Below are 24,574 nucleotides of genomic sequence, written 5' to 3' on the forward strand. Positions count from 1 at the left end.
TGTTCAATTTGCTAGTCAACAATGATACTATTCGTGAGGGTTCCCAAACAATTTCCACCGTCGATTGACCAACGCATCTACTCCAGCCAACCATCCTTTCCACACTCTTCCTTCATCTAACTTCAACATTAATTTCATTCGCTCATAGTCACGGACTTCCTGATCTTCCAACTCCATCTTCAGCTTCATCTCACTAAGGGGCCCCCATATCATCCATTGATCTTCTTGATGCGTATCCCACGGCTCCATTCCGTTTGCGAATCGAATCCAGGCAGAGGCAAATTCACGAGCCATCACTTTCTCCTCTTTGTTGAACATGTTCTCCAAGTTCATAAAAAGATAAAGCAGCTCGTGAGCGTGATATGCAGTGTTTTCAAACGCATTCAGGATGCGAGATCGCTGGTCAAAATGATATATGAACCGCTTCCTCCCAGCTAATTTCTGAGAAAGAAGATAGTTTGGGATTTTGAATATGGCATCACCACACATGTGCTCTACACGACCCAGGAGCTCCTCGTGAGAGAGACTATCGGTGATAACATATGCCTTCAGAATCAGGTCAGTATAAGAATCGTCTCCAATATGAGTTTGGAGAATTTTGCGGATAGACTGATAATCTTCTTCGAGCAGATTGAGATGGAAAATCACCCCTTCATGATAGGTATCACCAAACATCACTTCCTCTAACCAAGAAGGCAGTGGATTTACATCCAGAGGATTCACTTCATGACGATAAAACCAGCCGTCTAGACACGGATTTCCCGTTCCAGAAGGAACACCTTGGATATCAGGTGTCGAATTGGCCAGCTCCTGCTGTGGAATAGCACGAAGTCGCTCCAGAGCATCATTCGCCGCGGGATTAATTCCAAAATGATCGCAAACTGCCCCGAAGAACTGGTTGTGCTGTGTCATCGTCCATGCTGGAATTGCTGCGGATAGACCAGACATACAGACTGCACGGTTAAATACTGGTGGGTTCGCGGCAAGGAGTTGGTTGCTGATGGAAATTCCACCAGCGGACTCGCCCACCGCTGTCACTTTCCGTGGGTTGCCTCCTAGAGAATTGATATATTTCTGAACCCAATCGAACGCGACTTTTTGATCTGTGAAACCAAAGTTCCCGCCTCCTTGATACCCATCGGCACTTAGCTCATTGGCAATGACGTCGCCAGCTAGAAAACCACCGATACCGACGCGATAATTGAAGTTGACGCAAATCATGGGCATTTTGACAGCAATGCTCTGAGATACTAGATTGACAGCATCGAATATTGGCAGATTCGCTCCGCCATATAGCAGAGAGCCACCATGAACATAAACGAAGACTGGAAGACCTTCGGTCTCCAGGTCGAGTTCATGAGGAATGACAATATTCATGACGAGTGCCGACAGCTCATCCACCAGTCGGGAGTCAGAAAAATGAGCTGGTGGAGGAACAGGGACCAGATCATTCGCATCATCGCCGTCGACAATTGGGCTTGGGCAGTCGTTCCTATTGAGAATATTAGTTCAATTCGCTAGGGGCCGCCAGATCAGGAAGAATCTACCCTAACTTCGTCCCATCATGATATTTCCCATCCCAGTCTGTTTTCAAGGTTGATCTGGACCATCGCTTTGCAAGATTTGCATAAGGGATGCCACAGAACTGCTGTACGCCATTGGCATATTGCAGTCCGTCCAGTATCCCTAGTCCGGGGATATTCGCCCTGCAAGTTCCAACAGGGGTCTGAAAAGACATCTTGAGCAAAGACTGTCGAGTTGAACGCTTTCCTCGATACTGTTCTCTCTTTTTCTTCATTGCTCATTTATATCTCATTTCTAACGTATATACTTCTATCTACGCTGCTTCTATCGCTCAAAAAGGCAGTCAGACCCGTTATCAGCGTGGCGCTCCACCGACTCCACTATCCCCGCACTCAATACATAACGCAGAAGATCCGCTCATTTCCCCTAAATTATTCAGCGTACGCCCTGGATACGGAATGTCGACCCGCTCACATCAAGGTTGCTGGACATGCAAGCGACGTCGTCGTCGCTGCGATAACCACCGACCCAAATGTCAAAATTGCGCCCAGCGTGGAATAGAGTGTGAAGGATATGAGGTCCGATTACGGTGGGGTAGTGGCATTGCGTCGCGTGGGCAATTCACCGGTGCAGATAAGCCGCTGAAGGAGAATGTGCCGGCAAGAACAAAGGGTCGACTAAGGGATCTGAACAGGGAAAGGAAGAAGGTAGAGGCATCAGCATCCAGCGATGCCATTAGCCCTCAGGACCCACGCTTTGAGGACTACGAATCGCCCGAACAAAATTATACGATGGATTATGGGTCTGAGCCGTCTCCTACTGACTCGGAGAAATTGAGCCAGGATCAAGCCTTGTTTAATGAATGTAAGTCATACATATGAACTGTGGGGTATTAGAGAACTAAACATTGCGACATAGTCATCAATGGGGGCATTAATGTACTTCATTCTACCACAGCTCGAGATAGCATGCTACAACCACGACTACCTCAATTGTGTCAAGAATCCAGTGCATTATATACAATTTGTCTTGCATTTCAACTTTCACTGTCGAGTACTCATTCTCCCAGGTTCCTCGAGTACTTTGATGCAGCGCTTCGAGAATTCCGATCCGAACTAGCCCAAAGCACTATTCTCTCGGATGGAACACTGACAGCTGGCTTGCTGCTGTGTAGCATTGGCGTACGTCACTATTGATTCTTATTTTGATTTCTCCATGTTTATGCTTCTGATCCTTGACTTCTATTTAGCTGATGCATGGTTTGCCATGGACAGTGCACCTGGAAGGTATGCACAATATCCTCCAATGCCATGGCCTTGCGGATAGACATCGCACAGCCACGCAAACTACCTTCCGTACCCATCTACTCGAGGTCATGGGAGTCATGGACCTGCAATGCTTTTCTGTTGGTCGTCAAACATCCTGTATTGGAATCTGGCATCGTTACTGCCAGCCCACTTCCCCGAGAGAAGGAGTTGAGCCTGTCAGTGGGCTACCAAGGACTTTACTTGACCTCTTTGCTGGGATAGGAATTGATACCACAGAGCAAAGCTTCTGGGACTGGCCAGGAGAAGTGGGCAGTTTTCTGCAATGTTATCTATGGGAAGCACATAGATTAGCCGGAATTTTGACACTTCGTCGTCATGCACGATCCGAAGAGCAGAATTCTCGCAACATGCGAAATGTCTCAAATTGGAGACAGCCAGGTGCATGTCCAGCAGACGCTTCAGTTCTTGTCGCTCGAATACTGGCAAATCTGGATGCACTCCGTCTTGCTTGCGCTGAGCGCCCTAAAGAAGATACTTTCATTAAGAATGCAGTCCTCTTCCCAGTTGTCGTTGCTGGATTGGAGGTTTCAGTAATATGTCAGAATTCACAGTGGCAGGAAACAATTCGCAAGTGTACTCTTGGCTCGCGACAAGATGAGATTCTTCTTGATCTTTTGGAAGAAATGTGGCGCAAGAATGATCCTATTCTCAGTGTCGATAATTTGGCAAGGGCAAGGGGAGTGGAAATGGGCTTGTTATAACAGGTTTGCTATAATTTTGGTCTAATTCTGATTGATGACAGTTTTGCGCATATTCGCTGAGTTGTGTCAATATCTTTCTTCGGTGCCTATGGTACAGGAGCGCCGCGCAGCCACCCTTCCTGTTCCTGGACGTTTGCCTTACAGATATCTCCCACCTTCTCATCTCCCCTACTCTTCTTTACCCCCAAGCCACATTTCCAATCTTCCATCTGGCTTTTATTAGCCCCGAAACCCGCAAATTCTCATCCACCATACCGATTGTCTCTCAATTCGTATTCCTAGACGCCAACATGCCTCGTTGGGTTCAATCCAAGCACTTCCGCGGCAAAGCTCCTCCTCGTCACAGAGAGCCAGATGACGAGAACCAAGGTCAACGCCGCGCATACTGCGCCGACTGTCGCATCATTCAGCCTGCAAACCACCAATGCACTCCAATTTGCCAGCGCTGCGGCACGCCTTTCTTCGGCGGAATGGGCTGCGAGCCTACCTCCTACTGTGGTGCTTTGCCTTGCTGTGGATGCTGCGACACTACCACCCCTCCTCCTCCTCCTCCTCGACGCCAGGCGTCTAATGCCCGCCTGGACCTTGAGAAAGTCGACGAAGCCCTGGCTCAGTACCAGTCCGAGCAGTCCGCCTCACAGGTAAGAAGTCAACGAAGCTATCTCAACAATACATACTGATTGGAGGCCATTCTTCTAGGAGGCAACGTCTCCCAACCAGCCGAAGGAAGACGGAAAAGCCAAGGAGGGTAAGAGCGCCCAGAAGAAGGGCAACCTCCAGAAGAAGTGAGTGTAATCTCGCTTGGGTCTCGTCTTCAAGTGTTTGCTCAAGCACCTAGCCTTTCACGTCAGTTAATCTTCAGTCGATTTACGGACATTAGCCATCCTTGCGACCCGACGTGGAGAGCAACGAAGACCGAAGAGACCAAAGAATACAATGCACCCAAGGTGCCAAGGAAGATGAACTTTGTATATTAGCCGTCCACATTGTTACCAATGTATTTTTGTTTCATCTTCGAGTGCTAGTTTCTAAGTGAACCTTCATCGTAACAGCACTGGCCCTCAAAACTCACTTCTAGGGCTGAAGTTGGACTAGTACTAGTAGTCCTTGGGTTCATCTCCAAGGTTTGCATTCTGATGATACTATTATTGGCTTGAATAGGTCCACTCTTCTGTCTAGTCATAGAATTATTAAGTAGTAGTTCAAAATCTATCACGGAAAAATGAGATAGCAAGAACATAAACACACGGTGACACTTATAGTGTACAAACATGAGTACTGCCCACTCAATTCAAATGATGATCCTTCCAAAAAAAATATGAAAAGCAAAAAAGAAAATTGCTAGTGGAGGGGATCGAACCCTCGTCTTAGCTTTTCAATCATTACCTCTCTCATCTATCCAAATTAATTTGAATAGACTTGAAATATAATCGGAGAGCTACGCGTTTCCACTACGCCACACCAACTAATTGTTCCACTGGACCCACTATCTACAATCTCGACGAATGAGAGATACCACATTTGGACTATTTCCACTTTTACTAATCCACATCTGGTTTAGCGTCTATAAAATAACCACCCAGTGTATATAAACCTGGGGTACTCTATATCACTCTGTACAAATCTCTAAGCAGCAAAAAGTTTCCAAGAGGTGAGAAAGAATACTGGCTAAGAATGGGAAAGGAACTTTCTTTTCTTTCCCCCTTTTTACAAGTTTTTCCTTTTTTTCAAGAAAATAAAGAATTTCAAGTTTAGGCTTATTTTGAAGTTGATTTTTTCTGCTTTTTTCCTGGTTATACATTATTTATTTTATATTTTTTTTTAAAAAAAAAGAAAAAAGAAAGAAAACTGTACATGTAGGTAGTTCCTCGACGGTTTTTTTCTACTACATAATGTACCTAGTTTAGATCTAGTTCTGATATAGTTATCCACACATGCACTAGACTACTGCAGTATACTGCGAAGACTACTATCAGGATATGACTGTCAGTGACGGTTCGAATTGTTTTCTAAAAAAAAGAAAGAACCTTCAATGTTGGAACTAGTGAAAATAAAATAAAGAACTTCGAGTATAACCATCGAGCCCTGGACGTACTTTCAAGTTGACTGAAAAAAATTCGATTCAATCCAACTCCAAGGTGAAGTTGAACATTTGAATGCTGTAGGTAAAGGCCTCGATTGCCCAGGTGCCTAGTAGTGTATTCAAGTTTATCCAACATTTCAACTTTGAAGCAACTGGAAATATTTGAGAAGAAACACATATCTCGCTAATTCAAAAGATTCTCTCTATTACCGCATATTCCTCTACCGCGCGGCAGTCAATGTAACTCAGTCATATCTGCATACAAGAGAAAAAGGAGAGAAGAAAAGAAGAGGAAAAAATAAAGGGGAAAAACATCAGCCCCAAATAAGAGCTCCAAGAATACATGTTACAGAATATAAAACATCAAGGAGGCACGGCTCGTGCCAGCACGCGAACATTATCCACAAACCCCTTCACCAGCTGCTCGTACTGATTACTCGGATCACCCTTCACGGCAAGTTGACCCTGTCGGCGAATTTCAGCAGCGGAGATCTCAACCTCAAGCTCGTGCTCGAAATCATTTTTCGTTGGAGGCTATTGGAAAGGTCAGAAGACTGAACAAGGTCACACAAAGATGTAATGCTGGGGTAGTAGTCGACTCACCTCGGCCTTAGCTACTTGAGTTAGGTCGATTTGGTAGGCTAAATGCCGGTAGCTCATGCGGTCCTTGTTTCGCTCGCCACGACCACCTTTGGACATGTCGACCATGGTCAAGTTTGACACATCACCCTCATACTCCATTTCCAGGTTCACGCTGACACGCCAATCAACAACCGTCCGTGGACTACACACATCCATGTCGGCTACACGGCACTTCACGATCTTCGCTAGGATTTCGCCGGTTTTTTGGTCTGTTGTCACTCGTACCTTAGGCTTATGCCTTGGGTTTAGGTTCTGGCGAATGACTGGAGGCAGTTCGGCGGGTGAGACTTCGTAAAAGGTATCACGCTCCTTTTTGTGCGCGTATGAGATCGGGACCCGATTCGGGTTGTTAATCGGCATGGAGGACTTGACGGCATCATTAAGGAAATTGTTCATGGCGCGATGTTGTTCCTGAATGGGGTGTTCATGGTAAGAATTGGGACCACTCAATTGAAGAGAAGAGAAGAGAGAGGGATAGAGACAAGGGCTGAGGGAAAGGGGTAAATAACTTACAACACTCATGCTACTTTCAAATGAAGTTCGGAGTCGTGGGGTGTCTTTGTTGAGGACCGTTTCGGTGAGAACAGGTAACATGAGCCTCTCCCCTCGATCCATGTCCATGACATGGCCGAGTTTTGCTTCAATCTCAATGATGGCACCCTGCCCGACGGCTGCAGACCCGGCCGGTCCAGCAGCCACATCAGTTCTCATGACGACATGTTGAAACAGGAAATCACAAAGAACCTTGGTGGTTTCTTCATATGGGATAAATCCGGTGATAGAGGGCTCCCACGCACCCAAAAGCCCTCCGCTTTGGGGTTTACTGGGAATGGACACAGGGGCTGCAGACGGTGCAGATGGTGCAGACGCGGCAGGGCCGTTCATGCTTGATGGGGCCGCACTGGGTGTCCGGGCAGCAGATCTAGGTGTAGCAGCAGCTGGGACATGTCCTGCAACAGAAGAGCCTCGACGACTGCCCCAAAGATCCTCATTCGAGTCCCTGGCGTGTTTCGGGACGAGTGGGCGCGGATTCGGGATCACCGGACATTTGCCTTTATTGCGGATAATTCGCTGGGCATAAATCGGGGGCTCATTGTAGCGCCGTCTCTTCGGTTTTGGAGGCTGACTTGACAGACGTGTGTTTGGTTCGTGATCAATTTCCATCTTTACGGGATGGGAGTCGCTCCGAGAGGCTGATGGGGAGCTGTTTATCTGCATGTGGGTTGCTGCAATAGGCGACGCGAGTGAATCTGACCCAGGACCAGAGTGAAAAAGTGATGTGGGACTCTCATTCCACTTGTTATCACTTGACTGGCGAACTGAGACAGCCGCTGCGGAATCAGAGGTGGCTACGACGCTTCCTTGCCGAGAAAATTTGGGACTGACGTCTTCTGAGAATGATGATTGCTGCAGACCCGTGGGAGGATGATTGGATGAAGCCTCAGAGGGGCGAGATCCGGGGGAAAACTGACGTTGCCTTGAAGGCGATGGCACTTGCGTAGAATCTCGGGCTTGGAGGTCCTGTCCTGACCTAGGACTTGCCAGCGGATTACGTGGAGACTCGTGACCGGAAGATTGGGGACGGGTAGAAGGTGATTGACGCGACGCGAATGTAGGTGGGGGTCCTAATGGAGTGCCGGGTACTGAACGCTGCGCGGTTGGAGAAAATTGATGCGACGGGGGAGGCTGGGCGAGGGAAGGAGGGCTGTCTCGAGGGAGAGGGTGCGGGTTGGCCATGATGTTATGAAGGGAATGAGATCGTTGCTGAGCAAAGTACGATGACTGTTCAGCTTGCTGGATTCCTGCGCTCATGGGCTGTTGCGGCGTATATGGTGATGCCAAGGGGCCCGCGGGGTGTTGAGGATGCGAATTGTACGCCGATGCAGCACCGTACGGGTCACGCGACGCCGGTCCATATGGGGAGGAAGCATGTGTAGGACTTTGACTTCTTTTGGATCGTACAGCTGTATTGACAGATGGGGGGCCTGCGTTGAATTGCTGGTATGGCGATTGGGCAGGGCCGTAGGGCGAGGATCGTTCAGGCGAGATATGCTGGGCGTGCTGCAATGGAGGCTGTGGAGGACGCACTGGATATTCTGAGTAGGCCGATTGTGTGCGCTGTTTATGAGACAGATCGGATGGAGGACTCGATGATTGGGTGGGCGGCGGAGGATTGGATTTGGCACCGCTGGCGTCGCTATTCATGATGCTACTCAAATCCATGGCGACGGGCATTCGAGGGCGCAAACACAACACCAGCGCAAAAGATATTATCGGCGATCAAACAGGAACAGTCGCGACATCCAGACGATGATGACAATAATCGGCGCAGGCGTCAAGGGAGGCGGAGGGCTTAATACGTGACTGAACAAAGAAGAAGGGAGAGAAGTTCTAAAGTTCCGCGCTCCGGATCGATCGAATCAGGGAGCTTCAATAGGATCATCACCACTTCGGGGAAATACGATGGCAATGAGAAGCTACAAGATTTAAGATCAATAGGGAAATTGATTGAGCTAAAAATGAGATATTTCTACTTTTTCTATGAGTTATGAGAAGCTCCTGCTTTGGTCGCATTGGAGCTCCCAGTTATAGCTGGTGCTCGGGGGATATGGATTATGTCATCATTTAATCCGCTTACCTAATACATCTGGACACGCATCATCTTTCATCCCATATTAACTATGACTTGACCATCAAGCCCTTTTCATGTGGAAATAAGCTTAATTTGGGCGAAACGAAGTATCATCGTTAGTTCCAATAAAGAAAAATATTTTAATTGACAATAAAACCCTTCAAATTTGGTATCTTAAGCTTCAAATGTTTGTTAGTATTCAAGGTTGTTCTACTCCGTGCTCCGTATAGAATCGTATGGGCCGGATATGGATAATAAGACCAGTTGACTGCAAACCACCAGTAATGAACTAACATTTGAAGATTTCTACTTGGTCAGAACATAATGGCCTTTCGTGTACTTTTCAGAAGACATATCGAGTCAAGTGATCGAGACCCGCAAAATGTATAGATAGATAGAGAAACACCTTGACCCAAGCTGTGGACATTCTACCTTGAATAGTCAACTGGTCAACATGATTATACGAAGGCATGATCGGCGCATAAACGGCAGCTGTGGATAATCGTTTCCACTTCTTCCCCTTTCAAGATTGCACTCCTGTCACTGGCATTTATTCAAAACCGCCTAGTTGATTTCAATAGAATTCTCAGTTGTTTAGCTTAGGTCTAATGCCAAGTGGGGAAGTGTGAAACAACCCTGGAAACCTTCGTTCCCGCTGACGTATACTGCATGTTCTGCCGTTCTTTGAACACGGCTATTTCAACTTCCTACAACTCTCGCTGGTCGAGCCTCGCCTCACATTATCCAGCTTGCCGTTGCTCACAACCTTTGATGCCAATCTCAAATTGAAATCTATGTGAAAACCGCAACGTGACACCGAGAAATGTTCCTTTGAATAATCCCGTGGTTCTGCTACCATCATCACAGCATGGCATCTTACCTCGAAAACCGCGAACATCGCGCCTCTACAGGCGTCTCGATCCCCCTCAAAGACCTTGAATCCGCTTCGACAGATACAAACAATGATCATACCGCCCGCTGGAACGGGTTCTCAAGATTTCACCCGTCCAATATACTCGCCAATCCAAATACCTCACAAAATGATTGGCTAGCTACCGCAGAAGACATATGGCTTGGATTAACAATCGCGCTCACCCCCAGTTTCCTACAACAATATGTGGGCGTTGAGCCGCCTCAACCGACAAAGCTACATGCGATTGCTGCACTCGATGGACTACGAGGCTGGGCCTGCTTGCTTGTGTTCAACTTCCACTTCCTATTTACGTACACATGGGAAGTTGCGGTCGGATGGGGATTTGCGGGCGAGAATTGGGGAATCCATCAGTTGCCTTTTGTTCATATGTTGATATCTGGTCATATCATGGTAGCGATCTTCTTCGTGATCTCGGGCTATGTTCTTTCCTACAAACCGCTGAAGACGATAAGGTCTCGCTCCTTCGACCAGACTTTTACTGTGCTTGCATCATCAACGTTCAGACGGGCGCTCCGCCTCTATATTCCGTCCCTTATCGGCTTGGCTTGTGTTTTCATCGCAGTTCGGCTTGGAGTTTACAACTACTCCTGGGGTGTCATTAAAGAGGGTCGCACGATTCTCGGGACCAATGAACAACATCCGCTGGTCTACAAATCTCTTTACAAGCAATCTTGGGACTGGTATTACACCGTGGCTCGTCTCATCAACCCATTTGATTGGGGACTCTACTACAACAACTACAATCCGCACCTCTGGACTATTCCTGTTGAATTCCGCTGTTCGCTTGTGCTCTTCCTTACCACCCTGGCAACCTCTCGTCTCATTTCTCCCGTGCGAATGACTCTCGTCGCAAGTCTCACCTGGTTCTGCATGCGCTATGGCAGATGGGACGTCGTCTTGTTCCTCGTGGGCATGCAGATGGCGGAATTAGATCTGATTAATGGAACCTGGGAGCGACCCGCCATTCCTTCAGTAGGCACCGATGATACCTTGCACATCCGTTTCCCCGCGGAGGCAAAGTAGTCGGTAGCATATCCCGACGAAGTTTATGGATTGGAGTCTTCATTATCGGACTCTACTTTGGTTCATGTCCCAATATCGGGTTCAAGTGGACACCGGGCTATAGATGGCTTTGGGATATAACTCCCTGGACGTATGGAGAGCCCCACCGATTCCCACAAACGATTGGTGCGGCCTTAATCGTTTTCAGCATCAATCATTCGCCCGTAATCCAGAAGCTTTTCACCAATCCGCTCTCTCAATATCTGGGCAAAATTTCATATGCCTTTTACATTGTCCACGGACCTATTCTTCACTCTGTTGGGTACTCTATCATGCCTAACATTTGGGAAATTACAGGCAAGGAAACCAACTTCCAATATTGCTTGGGATTTTTGATTGGCTGGCTTATTTGTTTACCTATTTCTATTTGGGCTGGTGATTTATTCTGGCGTACTGTCGATATCCCCAGTGTCAAGTTTGCTCGTTGGCTCGAAGATCAACTTATTGCCAAAGGCGCTTCTGTGTCTACAACCCCCAGTCTGGTCACACCAAGGTCCCAGACTCCACGAGATCAATAGAATTTTGTTTTAGCTAGACCAAATGCATAATATCTTCTAAGGACTTCTGTGTGTACAGTGTATATATTTTGAAAAAGGCCAGAATCACCTGCCCGGCGATGTCTTTCAAGTTTTGGCACTTCAAGTCGCCAACCCTGCCTATTTACCACGCCGTAACTCAACCTCAATTTATCCATATCAGGTGTGTCGATGAGACGAAAACTTTGGAAGACACCTAAATACAACCTCCTCTTTGGCTGCCTACCTTCTTCATACGCGTTTTCCATAGCAAAGCATAATAGAAAATTGAAATGAAATAATACTTTTTTTCTTTCAGGCTTTTGATCCTCCTACTAGTACCAAGTTCAAGTCTAAACAAACAAGAGATAAAAACAGAAGCACTGAAGAGACGAAAAGAACAAGACATAAGATCCAAAGGGACGTTTCACAGCCAAGATTTCGATGTATCGTCATTCATTCATTCACTCGTACCAAATCAAAGTAAATTGCGATGATCCCTTCCTTTGTTACCCAATCCGTATATTGATATCAAAACACTACTGTCCTTGATGCACTGTCTTGTTCAACGCGGAGTATGCAGCACAAGAGACAGGATGCACAGGGGCCAAAAGGAGAGACCCATCATGGTTAACAGGAAGATGGGGGATTTTGAAGCGGCGGAAATGCAGAGCCGCTAGGGAACAAGATTGATGGAGATCGGGGAAATGAAACCATCTAATGCAGTTCGGATATCAAAAGAAAAAGAAGATCCCAGACGCACGAAATAGAAAATAAAACATGACAAAGTGCCACTGGCACATAAACAGTAAAGGGTTGATTGATCATAAAGAGAGAAAGAGACAACCTCCTGAGGCTAGATTTCCTCTTTTCGTATTTTGAGTTTCCTATCCACCTCATGAGTTCAGAGCGAAACGCCCCAGATTCCACGTCCACCGCACACTCCAAGCCATTCACGTGGATTCCCAGAGTGGTTGGATCCGCCCTGCGGTGACCAACTGATATTGGAAACTTCATAATCACATTGCCAAACTCCAGTAGGACCACGCTCAGAGGTTGTAGATTGAGCCCCGGCGGTATGAGCAGGAGGGGAAAGGGGAACCGCATTGTGTTGATTGATAAGATCCCAGATAAGAACAAGGCTGTCATCACCGCCAGAAGCGAGGTGACCACGTCGACTTGGAGACCACTCAACACAGTTAAGAGCAGCGGAATGACCTTTCAATTCAAGTAAAGCTTGACCGGGTTGCCGGACATCGAGAACACGGACAACGCTTGAGTCTTGAGAGAATGTTGCCAGAAGATGGGCGTCATGGGGGGATGCTATAGGGAAGGATTAGATTGCAATGGATCAGGAGAAATATACCAAACTGTTCATACCTGCAATTCTCAATAATGGGGGAGGCCATGCGGCCGCTGCTGGACCAGACGGACTGGCATTGCCAGGGCTTACCGCAGCTGATAGATGTTAGCAGAGATCAAAAAAGGGTGAAAAGTTTCAGTAAATCCGAAATGATACATACGCTTGCTATCAGTCTTTTCAGATGGTTCATAGATGATAGTACTGTGCTCCAAACTTCGCAGATCAAACATTCGAACACTGCCATCCGCACCACAGCTCACAAAGACGTCAACGCTGTTGGCGCAGAATCTGACGTCAAATACTTCTTTGTCATGTGCAATCAGCTGTGTTTTGGCGGTTAATGTTGGGATATCCCAGATTGTGCAGGTCGTATCAATACTTGATGTGATGATTAGACTGGGAGATATCGTATTCCAGTCCAATGAGGTAATTGGGGCAGTATGCTCGGGAGATTTCGAGTTGGAAAGCAGTGCTAACGGGGAAAGCTTTGCAGGGAGAGCATCGCGTTGACTAGGGGGCCGTGTGATGGTGTTTGAACTTGGCAGAGGTTGAGAGTTAGGGAGTGACCATAAACGAAGGTGGTCGCCTGATGTTGCCAGCAAATCGGTAGACTGTTTTTGAGATGACGGTGGTTCCCAAAGAATGCGTGTAACTGGATACGAATGTGTCGCTTCGGCTGTTTTCACATATTCAAGCTTGATCTCTCCTGCGGCAGCGTCTGGAGTATCAGGGTCAGGCTGAGCCCAGTGCGTATCGACAATTTGGATCTACAGAAGACAACGGAAGAAGCTGTCAGTACGCCCACAAATACCTAGATCTCTTTCAATGAGTGCACGCACATAGTTGTGATTGTCTTCAAGATAGCTTCCGAGAGCCAATTTCCCTCCAAATGAACTCGAATTCCCAGAGATAGGCCATTTGCACCAATCAACCGCATATATAGGCCAGGGCGCCAGATAACTGCTGTTGGTAGGTACCTGAGATTCGCCATTATATGGAAGCGCCCCTGGGCTCATGAGTGAGTCTCCTAGAAGGTGATCACCTGGAAGACGAACATCTGCCAAACCGAGAGGGGAATACTTGGATCCTTGCGGGGTTTGAGGTGGATATCCTGCTCCCGGGGAGGAGGGATACTTAGTGCCATCCGTCGTACCGTGTTGTTTGTACATGGTCTGATCAAATCCAGCTGGGCTCGACTGGGAGTGGCCGTGAGAATTAATCATGCTGGAGCGATGACTGGCTTGTTGCGACGATGCCTGTGGTAAGGTGGGGATGCCCGAGGGAGCTGTATTGACCGAAACAGCTGAAGGCCGATTCTGACCTCCCGGGGTCAAGGCGCCTGGTAGAGTGTTATTGCTGCTTCCACTGCCGGTCCCATACTGCAGGGGCTGTGAAGACGAGTGGACATTGATCGAGGGGACCTGGGTTGCGCCAGCGCCTGCACCCGGCTCTGAAGTGGCGGGGTAGTCATGGGAAGGAGGCTGACGGGGCAAATTCGAATTGATCAGACCTGTGGATGGTATATGCAATTCCTCCGGCTGCCGGGCAAACACAGCAGACCGTCGAGGTGAATCAAACGACGGATTCGACATCGTGCGGAGGGCGGGCGTCTAGGCCGTTAGGGGAGGGGGGTAGGTACGGATTTGGGGATGAGGGGTTTTCAGCTCCACTCCCCCTTGGGACCGAGAAGACCAGTCGGGAGTCCCTTGTATGGCAATAAGCTCCACAAGCTTCACAAGAAGCTTCCGAGGCACGATGATAGAAGCAGTGATGGTTGTCGCAGCTTCGAGGGTTTCATGGAGCTGGGGGTGCCCGCGCTGACTCAGCCAACCCCGGGTGACACTCCCGCTCTTGCTTGATTTGGATACAATGGAGTCCTTTTAAGTTGTCTTTGTCTTCTCTACTACAATAACTACTTCTATTCAGTACATATTTCTGTTCTCATCGACTGAATTTGATTCAAGTTCTGAAAGAACTGTACATAGAACAGCATTCATGGCTTCTCAGACAAAGTCCTCGCTATTGTTGTTACCTCCGCCTCAATCCTTCTCTTTCAGCGGGGTCAAGGAGGCTTTTGAGACCTCCGTTTCGGATGTTCTGGTGAAACTGTCCAAGACTGTTGAAAACTCCAATCAAATTGCCACACTTTACATTGCATTGGCAGTTCCGAATCTGCTGTCTTTGCCCAACAAGCCGCGTGCAAACACTTTTGCTCCATTGCAACATTACCTCAGCAGCATCTATACTTTGATTGGAGCAGTGGGGACTGCTCGGGATATCGACCTTGATTCCCCCGGTGGGATTGATACTCGAGTGATATTCATTGATCATCTATCTTCCAATACTTCTACAATCTCTCCCGGGTCTAAACTTGACGCCAGCAATGACTTGCATATTGGGCCAATTCTGAAGTTGCATTCATTGGCAACCTCGGGCCGACAATGGAACCATGTGTTTTATCTTAACAATCAAATCGGACGGGAGCTGGCCGATTCCTTTGTGACTAGTCTCCCTAGCCCATCAAAGGATCACACCGCATCAATTATGCAGAAGATTTCCTGCAGCGGAGACTGGCAAGTCCCGGCATCTGTTCTGGTTCCCGAGGACCAGCCGTCCCTCAAGCCCCACTATTCAGTTGCAGTAGGAGGAACCTTTGACCATCTTCATATTGGGCATAAACTCCTGCTCACGGCTACTGCACTAGCCTTAGAGCCGCTAGATCCCACTAATCAGGATCAGGCAAGGATTCTGACAGTCGGTGTGACAGGTGATGCACTACTAGTCAATAAAAAGTTTGCCGAGTATCTAGAAAGTTGGGAGGAGCGCTTCCAAAGTACAGCATCCTTCCTGGCTGGCATTATGGATTTTTCACCCCAGAGTCATGGTTCACTTGGACTTCCCAAGATTGAACGCAGCCGAACTTCTGATGATAAGGGTCAAGTGGTGGCAATGTACCTCCAACCCAACCTGATCTATAAATTTGTGGAATTTTTTGATATTTGCGGCCCTACTCTCACAGATGAAGACATCAGTGCGTTGGTAGTTTCGAAGGAGACGTCAGCTGGAGGGGCCATGGTCAATGAAGAGCGGGCCAAAAAGGGATGGGCTAGATTGACTATCTTTGAAGTGGACGTGCTTCAGTCTGGGGAGGCCACAGCGGTCACGGGCGCCAACCCATTTGAGGGTAAAATCAGCAGCACAGACATTCGACGACGTCGCATGAACCGAGCTAAAGTATGAGACATCCTGGGGAGAATAAAGGAGAACCATCGAATTTGGAATTCCTGATCATTCCTGACACAATGCCTGACACCGGGAGAGGGGAAAAAGGGGGGGCGGGTGATTCAGAAAAAAAAAGAAAAGAAAAAAAAACCCCTGTAGATAAAATATTATTTACAGTACTATTATTTATTTATTTTGGATTTATCACTACGACAATTCAGATTTCGGCCAATTTCCCCCCCAATGGTGATGGTGGCTTCTCCACCATACGCGAGCCCATCACTCTGCAGAGATGTGACAACTGGAGCGGGGCCATGCATTTGGCTTGGGGAGGTGGGGGCCTCCTCCTTCTATGTTGAAACCAACCATCAAGTTCATTGACACACGACTCGCTATCCGATGCCCAATCTTCTCTGCAGGTTTGCGATGTTTCACGCTGGCTGGCCGCATCATGGATCAATCATGTGATATAGTTGGAAAAGCGTCACCAATGAAGAGATCGTGAGCCCCTGCACCCAAGCGCGCTATGCCAGGGTCTTGTTGATCATCCCGGTCGCGCCGGATCGTTAGGGCGAGAACTGTCGCCATGCGTCCATGGTGAGACAAGACACTCCGTCGAACGAGTCCAATTCGACTCTCTGTACCTTTTTTTATTCCTTTTTTTTCTTGCTTTTCTAAAAAAAAAAATTTCTTTCTTTTATTTCTCGTGACGTTTTAGTACTTTTTTTTTCTCCGTTTATAGTGGGACTGGTGTCCCCCTCAACCGTGCATATGTCCATATGATCTTCCTTTTTGTTGGTTTGTAAGACTCTCAGAGTTCCTTTCTTTTTCTCTGTTACTTTGCTTCTCTTCCATGTCGCTGCTACCTGTACTGGCAGCCGAGGAGTCGGCTGCAAAACGCCGAACATGGACCAGCCACGTCAGATTCATCATCTCGCCGATGAGCTGGTGAATGAAATCTTAGCCTTTATACTCGAATCAGGCCCGCAAAATCCACATGGGAAATTGTATATCAACGGGAATCATAGTCAGGATAACCGTCGGCCTATTGCATATGGCGAAGCATCAGACTTGGATTGCTTTCGTCTGGTATGCAAACGGTTTATGCGAATTGGCACTCCTCGAAAATTTGCTCGTTTTAATCTACGGTTTTCTGAAGATGGGTTTCGGCGACTGGGGGAATTGCTGGAGATGCAGCGGGCTTGTTATGTGAAAACGGTGACATACCTCGTGCGACCTTTCTATCAAGGCAGCGGTATTGAATATTCTTGCCGCCATCAGGCTTGGGAAGAAGAAATAATGATTAGCTAACAATACTCATAGGATGGCGACCAATATTGCAAACCATCGGCTCTAAAAACCGGGCTCTGGCACAACTGCATAGCCAGCGCTTAGAGGAACAAACCAACCTAGTCGAGACCAACTTCGATCTCAGCCAGTTGTGTCTAGGAATTGCGGCATTTTCTGCCCTACAAGAAATCAAGTTGCTCCGTCTCCAGGATGAGGCAGATGAGCATCTGCTTGATCTCGTTCATGAAAACTATATCCGCGGTACTGAAACTATGGACTCGAGCCGTATTTGGTTTGACTGGGAATCAGCATGCTCGCGCGCAGTCACGAACCTGGGGATTGCCCTGTTGAACTCTCAATGCTCTGCGATACGATTTATTGGTCCACATATCAGCCCCGAAGCTACGCTTCAACTGTTAAGAGCCCCATCAACAACCCTGGCTGCAATGGGCAACCGTCTAACCAGCCTGGACATAAATTTTCACTCGCATTCCGACATTACAGCCACCATGTCTGATCTATCCAGTGTGTTCCGCCGCTTCTTCGGAGAAGCCAAAAATCTAGTCGCGATTCACATTGGATTCCCTCCAAAAACCCCCCCTTGATCTAGACCTGGAATCTATTTTCCATAATATTCGATGGAAAACTCTTCGCACTCTTAGTTTACAGGGCTGGCGCTTGGACGCAGATGAGATCATCTCATTAATCCGTCGTCATCGTCGCCAACTCCGTGATTTCCGCCTCTTCGCTGTGTACCTTCGACCACGGGGGCGTTGGAAGGACGTGCTCTGCGTTCTGCGTAACGAAATGGAGCGCCTAGACAGTGTGGAACTACGTGAAATCGACTACACAGAACACTTCGATGCACTCGCCCGCGTCGACGGCATCGAGGTCTTTGATACACCGCTATCTCCATCAGCACCATCTTCTATTTCATTTGCGGCTGGTACAACCCTCTCAGACCAGGCCTTTTTCTCGGGAATTGGACTTGGATCCGGTGTACCTATTGCGCATGGAAGACGAATCCCGATACAGCGCACTTCATTGGAAAAATTACATCATCTTTCAACAGATGATCTGGGAGATAGTGGGATCGCTGTTCAGAGAGAGCAGGTTCAGTTTTGGGCTGCGTGGGTTCTATCGGGATTCCAACGAGGTATCCAAAATACCAATGGGCATGAAAACAATGGAAACGGGAACGGTCATAGCCGGGTCCCTGCCTATCACATCTGATATCAATATTATGGAGCTAGATTCTATACCGAGGGTATTGAGTTGAGCATCATGAAAAATCGGATAGGTGATAGGATACGAAGGATGACATACGAGGAACGAATTGATTGGCGCTGGAGGCTGTTTGAACTGATTCAATGTTTGCAAGTTTGAGTTTTATCCTTTTTTCATGTCGTCACCTTGAGGTCTACTGCTATTTCGTTGTATTAGATCGTCAATGCAATGAATACATGTAATTGCTCTAATCAAAGTATTTAAAAGCCTTGCCCTACTTTATAAAGTTTTCGGAGCCTATATGTAAATCAAGCTTAAACAAGCCACCCGACTCTAAACCTTGTATACGCTACTAACACAACAGCATTTCAATCTATGGGTATCATTTTGATAGCAAATATCATACAAAACATTTGAACCACTGGTGACCAGAGCCAGCTCCATCCCAATTCCATATAATCCCTCTCATTGCATCACGATCATCTACTCATAACAGCTGGACCAATGACCTCCCTCCTTCGCAAAGCTCAACGCATTGAGGAAATCACCCTTGGTACACCGGCCCAGCTTATCAGCATGGCAGCCTTGCAATGGAACAACGCGATCATTGACCAAAACCCGAACCAAAGGTTCTGGCTCAGATGCACACTCCATCATCTCAATATAGGCTCTCGCACCAAATGGCACAGTCCAAGAAGCGGAGAATCCATCCGCGGCACCAACAGACTGGATATGGGTTGTGGGCAAAGTAGCAGTGTTGTTATACAAGCCCAGGGCAAAAAAGATGGGGATGAGACCATTGTCGTGTGTGAAATCCGCATACAGGGCTCGGTTCACAGGGAATGTGGTGTTCCATGCATCCGGTCCATTATCCAGGGTATGGTTACTGGATGTGTGGTCGTGAACTGGGGTGTGAGTAAGACGGGCGATGAGCTCGTTCACGAATCCAACACCTTGGGTAGGACCCAATGGGTTTCCGGCACCGTAGCCATAGTATTTACTCAGAGATTGCAGGTAGTTGTATTGGGACCATTCGGCATCTGTGAATAGGTGACAGAAGTCTGAGACTGTGGAGCCGTCTGATGTGTCTGAGATTGTGTTGAATGCACAGAGATCCATGAGGTAGGTTACGTCATCCAATGACAGAGTCACTCCTGGGATTTGTTCCTGGAGACGAGTCTGGATGGATGGAGCAAAGATGGCGGTGAAGTTATCTGTAGCATCGTCGCCGATGGTACTGGCTTCGAAGACAGGACAGGTATTGTGGTTGAGAGTATTGTTTGAGCCTGTGTCCTCGGAGATGACGACGTTGATCTTGGGGCTGGCTTGAGAGTGCGAGGCAGCGGTGTCATGCTTCTTGCTTTGTTGGAATCCCTGGATGAAGAGCTGACCGGATTGCACAACACGCGAAGAACCCGAGGCACGCATGAAGGGGATGTTGTTGCGGGTCAAGTTTTCATATCGGTTGTAGAACTTGATACCGGAGTTCACCATCTCATGCTCACCAAAGGTAGTCAAGTCATCACTACCAAGGGTGTAGTTGTATGTGCGCAGGAAATCAGTACCATCCTCGTAAGCGGTAGCATTGGCTTGAATTGCCTCAATAAGCGCCTTATACTTGGTGCTCTTGGATGCGGTGGGATACCGGGCTCCGTGGCGGGACAGTACCTGCACGAAGGTAACATCGCACTGCTGTGGAACCAGATCAGAGATACTGCTTTCTGCCGACAGGGAGAAGTATGGCGAGTATGGTCCCCATTTGTGGGTGAGCTCTGAGAAACATTGATAGCCTGCACCAACGCTGTTGCAGTTATGGGGACGGTGCACCACTTGCTTGTTCGACCTGGACGACACAACCGATGGCTGGTCAGGCTTACTGCTAATGGGCTCAATAGTCGCAGATGAGAGCTCATACCCGTGCTTCAGAAACAAAAGAACTATGGCTCCAACGAGGAATATCATAAGAACTATGACGCGACGGCATTTTCCTTTGCATGGAGGTGACTTTGGGGACATTGACTGGGCACCCTCCTCCAGAAGCTTCTCCTTCTCGGAGAGAGTGTATGGGTTCTTGGAATTATCCATGTTTTCAATGTTTTGAGGGATAAGTTCTTGCTTCAAGGGATGTTGATGATGTCAAGAGTCCGTGCTCCTTTGATTCCCAAGAAACATAACGAGGAGAGAAGAAAAAGAAAGGAAAAAAAGGGAAAAGAAGAAAGACGCTATAAAATACCTTAACTCGTTTAATTAACACCAAACCACGAGAGCAGTTGGGAAACACAAGCAACTTCTGATTTGGTCTAAGAGAGAAGCAGGGCCAGCTCGTGAGCTCAATCTGTGCTTTGATTGGTTAGATGAGATCAACACGTGGGAGTACAAAGCGGAAACTTACAAGGTACTTGTAATTGTATTGTAACGGTCATAGATTAAAGGGCTCCATTTAGGTACTTTTGAAGTACATAGTGAGTAAACCCCATACTGTTACATGTTCCTGTTTAAAGATCCATGTTTGCATCACTTGATAAACCCTGCTTTTCTCACTTTATCATACTCTACAAGAACTCATCAGGCATCATGGATCAGAACATGCACTACCCTGCAATAAGCCACCTCGTTTTCATACCTGTCATCAATGCAGACACACCGCCAGTCCCTGCCATCTCACGCGCCCACGTCATCCAGCATATGTATGTCTGCAAGAAGTATGGAGTACGGAGCGGAGTTAGTGAATCGGGATATCCCAAACTGAACACTTGAGGATTATTCTAGATCTCTCTCAGATAATTCGAACTAGTTAAGGCATCAGCTGTCATTCTCTAATAGACTCAAATAAAGATGGATATCTATTACTAGTAGAACATTGATTGAAGCCGATCATCGGCCGTTAGCTAGTATACATACGTCGATCGACATTGGTACCAACTTGAACCTTGAAGCAAGGGGCTAGGAATATACACTGGCACCACTAGTATGATACTGTACACATCAACCCCACTCTACCTCAGATAGATATACTAAGACCCACCGGAAATAACACCCCTAACCTACCAACAGCACTATACACACACCATCAGCCGCAGTGGGACGGTAACGGTTCCGAAGTCGCTATATCTGCATACCGGATACACCTCCGAATTCCGAGTCGCAAGTTTCTTCCATCTATCAACTTTTGCCTCAGCCCTCGCGGAAACGACTTCCTGATCGACCGGACTCCGGACTGGGGATATGTATAGAATGCCTCTAGGTGGATCCACTGAATGTACAGATCTCCATGCAGTCCCGATCTGGATAGAAAGGTACTTCTGTCACTGACATTGACATCCCTGGAGTACCAGTGTGAGTGTATAGATCCAAAGTGAAAGATCCAAGATCGGCGATCACCACTGACATATGTAGGGAGTGCGGTGCATATCGGGGACCGATTTACTATATCCACTGATAGTATTATTAGCCATGGATTCGTGGTGACATCTGGAATTTCAAATGTTCAAGATAAGAATGGAAATATTGATCCATTGCGATATTTCAAGTTCTATATTCCACGTCACATTGTATAGAACCATGTAGTAGTATGTGCGGGTGTTGCCAGTGAGAGAAATCAATAAGGGGATGATATGAAAAGTCACAGCTTAGAAATCTTTCAGTATTCGCCATTCGACCGAAACCAGACACCAGGAGACCCACTCCTTAACTTGAAACAATAAACGATTATTGACATTGAGCAAATGGGTATGTATGAGCATGACTTTTTTCAATTCCAGGATGCAGGTCGTCAGAGGATAGTATGATAAGGATAGAAGGTATAGGTCAGCGTGATAGATGTTGAGATAACACAGACAAAAGAAATAAAAAAAACATTAAAGAAACCTCAGCCGTAAATGCAATACAAGTACATCTCCTGGATGTCAAGACGATGTATAGATGTAGTAATATGATGGTTCCCGTGAAATCCTCCGAAATGACAACACTCGCCAATTGTAACAGTCAAGCCAGTAACTGTAGCCATATATACTCCAGACCAAAAAGAAACAATGAAAAGGTAGGAAATAAGATGAAAAGCTTCACAAAAGAAAAACATGAGTAGAAAAAGATTTTTATCCAATCTTGGTCAATCATAGCCTCAGTTATTGCCGACTCCAGGATCCTTGAAATGGAGGTAAAGATTCACCAGAAACAGGTGGTCCAGAAGGCGCAGCATCTCTTCCAATAGTTGGTGGTGCTGACGCATGAGCTACTGCAGGATATGATGCCGGAGTCCCAGCCCAACTTCCCTGCGGTCTAGTCACAGGTGCAGATGCAGGCTGCGCATGTGTATCAGCCACAGCTCTCATCGCATCCCCACTGGACCACGTCGTAGCAGGAGGAAGTTCAGAGGATGGGGCAGGAAGAATCGATGGGGTAGCAGAGGATACAGAGCGAGGCGAGGAAGGCCGGGCCGGGAATTGACTCAGAGAAGAGGAGCGGCCAAAATGATCGCGGAAGAAATCTCGTTCCGATCTATAGTGATCTCGTTGTTGGATGAGGATACGAATTTCCTCGCCTTGGCGTCGAATTTCGTCATGCTGCGCTGTGAGGCGTTGCTCAAGCTGGAGTTCGTTGCGCTTGCGGTTGCGGAACCGGCGTGAGGCGTCGCTATTTGCTTTGCGCTTTTCGGCTTGGCTTGTTGACCCGGACTTGAGATCCAGGACACAGGGTATCAGTGGCCCGAGAGAAGATGTACTGCCTGGTGTTCCTGGTCCTTGAGTTGTCATTCCTGCTGTTGTCTCCTCTGCTGTACTCCGTGGTACTGTAGTTACTGATCCACTGCGCGGCAAGGTTTCCATTGGCATGTATGGTGTTGATGCTGCTGAGTATGGGGCTATATTCGGTGGGACGGATGCATTAGTGCCAGGTGGGGAGACACGTCCAAAGTGACTGTATGTCGAATGAGGCGTGGTTGGGCTGGTCTCTTGTGAGTGAGGATTCGTTAATTGCGCTGGTGGTCCTGTACTGGTACGTCGCGAGTGAACATTTGGTGTGTTGTGCAATGATGCCACTCCGGGAGCCTGAGAGACTGGTAAGGATGCGAGAGGTCGAAGTGTTGCGTCCATGGGAAGGGGTGAGCTTGCTGAAGTCTGACGTAAACCGAGAGGAGGCTCATGAGGAACCATCGGAGACTGAGCAACGCTTGATTGCCCGCTTCTTCCTCCACCCACAAAGCGTGCTGATGGTGAGCCCGGGTTAATCGGTGGTCTGCCTGTCGACCTGGGAGATAATGGGTGTTGCATTATTGAATGCATAGGACGAATCAAAGGTGAAGAGCCCTTTTGCGGTCGAGGAGACGTAGCTCCCGATATACTGCGCCGATCCAAATTGCTGCTCACAGTCGACTCCATTGTAGATTGAGAGGGTGGGTTCAAGATAGAATGAACGCCTATAGATCTGGAAGTAGCCTCTAGTGGAGGCTCCACCGGCCCATATGGATGCCAGGATTGTGGTCGAGCTCGTAGCGGTGGCCGACGAGTTGGATGGCGGGTCCCTACAGAGCCGTGTTCATTGTCAATCACGCTGCGGTCTGGAATCGCATCGTCTGACAATGAAGCTGTCCGGAGAGACTCCGACATGGACGGGGCTCCTTCCACAAGCTGGGAGTTAGGGCATGACCGAGAGCCCCCTCTCTCAGAGTCAACGGGGGGGCTCACGAGGGGAATGAGAGGAAGAAGCAGGATAAGGACTTGATGGATAATGCGACAGGTTTGAGGTATGAAGCGGCCTCGGGTAAGGCGCAGTCAATACGCTGAGCCCGAGAGTAGCCACGATGAATGAGTCAAAACCAAAGGAGAAAAAAAATGGAGATTTCAGGGAATTAGATCAGAATGCGAATGCACACTGCGATAGATCCAATTCACCCACGGAATCCAGCACCACTGATTTTCCTTTTGGATGCAGTAGCCAATTGAGGCTGGGGAATCCTCCAAAGTAACGCGGAGAAAGGTCGAAGATCGATATGGAGTAGTAACGGAAGAATTTCCCAGAACCACTGGGAACAATGCCAGAATTAATGGAGCAGTC

The 24,574-nt window shown here is 47.7% G+C and overlaps 10 protein-coding genes across 10 annotated transcripts; 5 read left to right on the forward strand and 5 right to left on the reverse strand.

Annotated features, from left to right (window-relative positions):
- Positions 1-27: 27 nt before the first annotated feature.
- On the reverse strand, positions 28-1,738 carry N7483_005843 (uncharacterized protein; the record flags this gene model as incomplete). Its single annotated transcript, XM_057089280.1, has 2 exons — positions 28-1,492; positions 1,548-1,738. The coding sequence occupies 2 exons, from the start codon at positions 1,736-1,738 to the stop codon at positions 28-30; spliced, it is 1,656 nt and encodes a 551-aa protein (XP_056949109.1).
- A 244-nt stretch (positions 1,739-1,982) lies between these two features.
- Positions 1,983-3,553, forward strand: N7483_005844 (Zn(II)2Cys6 transcription factor; the record flags this gene model as incomplete). The annotated part of the gene is made up of 3 exons (XM_057089281.1): positions 1,983-2,388; positions 2,443-2,705; positions 2,774-3,553. The coding sequence occupies 3 exons, from the start codon at positions 1,983-1,985 to the stop codon at positions 3,551-3,553; spliced, it is 1,449 nt and encodes a 482-aa protein (XP_056949110.1).
- A 290-nt stretch (positions 3,554-3,843) lies between these two features.
- N7483_005845 (uncharacterized protein) lies at positions 3,844-4,342 on the forward strand (the record flags this gene model as incomplete). The annotated part of the gene is made up of 2 exons (XM_057089282.1): positions 3,844-4,194; positions 4,256-4,342. The coding sequence occupies 2 exons, from the start codon at positions 3,844-3,846 to the stop codon at positions 4,340-4,342; spliced, it is 438 nt and encodes a 145-aa protein (XP_056949111.1).
- A 1,657-nt stretch (positions 4,343-5,999) lies between these two features.
- Positions 6,000-8,513, reverse strand: triA (uncharacterized protein; the record flags this gene model as incomplete). Its single annotated transcript, XM_057089283.1, has 3 exons — positions 6,000-6,170; positions 6,240-6,689; positions 6,792-8,513. 3 exons carry the CDS (start codon positions 8,511-8,513, stop codon positions 6,000-6,002), a joined length of 2,343 nt encoding a protein of 780 aa, XP_056949112.1.
- Positions 8,514-9,778: 1,265 nt separating this feature from the next.
- On the forward strand, positions 9,779-11,424 carry N7483_005847 (acyltransferase family protein; the record flags this gene model as incomplete). Its single annotated transcript, XM_057089284.1, has 2 exons — positions 9,779-10,863; positions 10,971-11,424. The coding sequence occupies 2 exons, from the start codon at positions 9,779-9,781 to the stop codon at positions 11,422-11,424; spliced, it is 1,539 nt and encodes a 512-aa protein (XP_056949113.1).
- A 901-nt stretch (positions 11,425-12,325) lies between these two features.
- On the reverse strand, positions 12,326-14,376 carry N7483_005848 (uncharacterized protein; the record flags this gene model as incomplete). Its single annotated transcript, XM_057089285.1, has 4 exons — positions 12,326-12,744; positions 12,802-12,879; positions 12,945-13,551; positions 13,624-14,376. 4 exons carry the CDS (start codon positions 14,374-14,376, stop codon positions 12,326-12,328), a joined length of 1,857 nt encoding a protein of 618 aa, XP_056949114.1.
- Positions 14,377-14,779: 403 nt separating this feature from the next.
- N7483_005849 (putative pantetheine-phosphate adenylyltransferase) lies at positions 14,780-16,024 on the forward strand (the record flags this gene model as incomplete). The annotated part of the gene is made up of 1 exon (XM_057089286.1): positions 14,780-16,024. The coding sequence occupies one exon, from the start codon at positions 14,780-14,782 to the stop codon at positions 16,022-16,024; it is 1,245 nt and encodes a 414-aa protein (XP_056949115.1).
- Positions 16,025-16,912: 888 nt separating this feature from the next.
- N7483_005850 (F-box domain protein) lies at positions 16,913-18,529 on the forward strand (the record flags this gene model as incomplete). Its single annotated transcript, XM_057089287.1, has 3 exons — positions 16,913-17,261; positions 17,330-17,823; positions 17,861-18,529. 3 exons carry the CDS (start codon positions 16,913-16,915, stop codon positions 18,527-18,529), a joined length of 1,512 nt encoding a protein of 503 aa, XP_056949116.1.
- Positions 18,530-19,006: 477 nt separating this feature from the next.
- On the reverse strand, positions 19,007-20,608 carry N7483_005851 (histidine phosphatase family protein; the record flags this gene model as incomplete). Its single annotated transcript, XM_057089288.1, has 1 exon — positions 19,007-20,608. The coding sequence occupies one exon, from the start codon at positions 20,606-20,608 to the stop codon at positions 19,007-19,009; it is 1,602 nt and encodes a 533-aa protein (XP_056949117.1).
- A 2,039-nt stretch (positions 20,609-22,647) lies between these two features.
- Positions 22,648-24,126, reverse strand: N7483_005852 (uncharacterized protein; the record flags this gene model as incomplete). Its single annotated transcript, XM_057089289.1, has 1 exon — positions 22,648-24,126. One exon carries the CDS (start codon positions 24,124-24,126, stop codon positions 22,648-22,650), a length of 1,479 nt encoding a protein of 492 aa, XP_056949118.1.
- Between the last annotated feature and the right edge of the window lie 448 nt (positions 24,127-24,574).

The sequence above is a fragment of the Penicillium malachiteum genome (assembly GCF_028827825.1).
Source record: "Penicillium malachiteum strain IBT 17515 chromosome Unknown utg000002l:1.0-8849297.0:1.0-8852440.0, whole genome shotgun sequence".
Classification (NCBI taxonomy): Eukaryota; Fungi; Ascomycota; class Eurotiomycetes; order Eurotiales; family Aspergillaceae; genus Penicillium; species Penicillium malachiteum.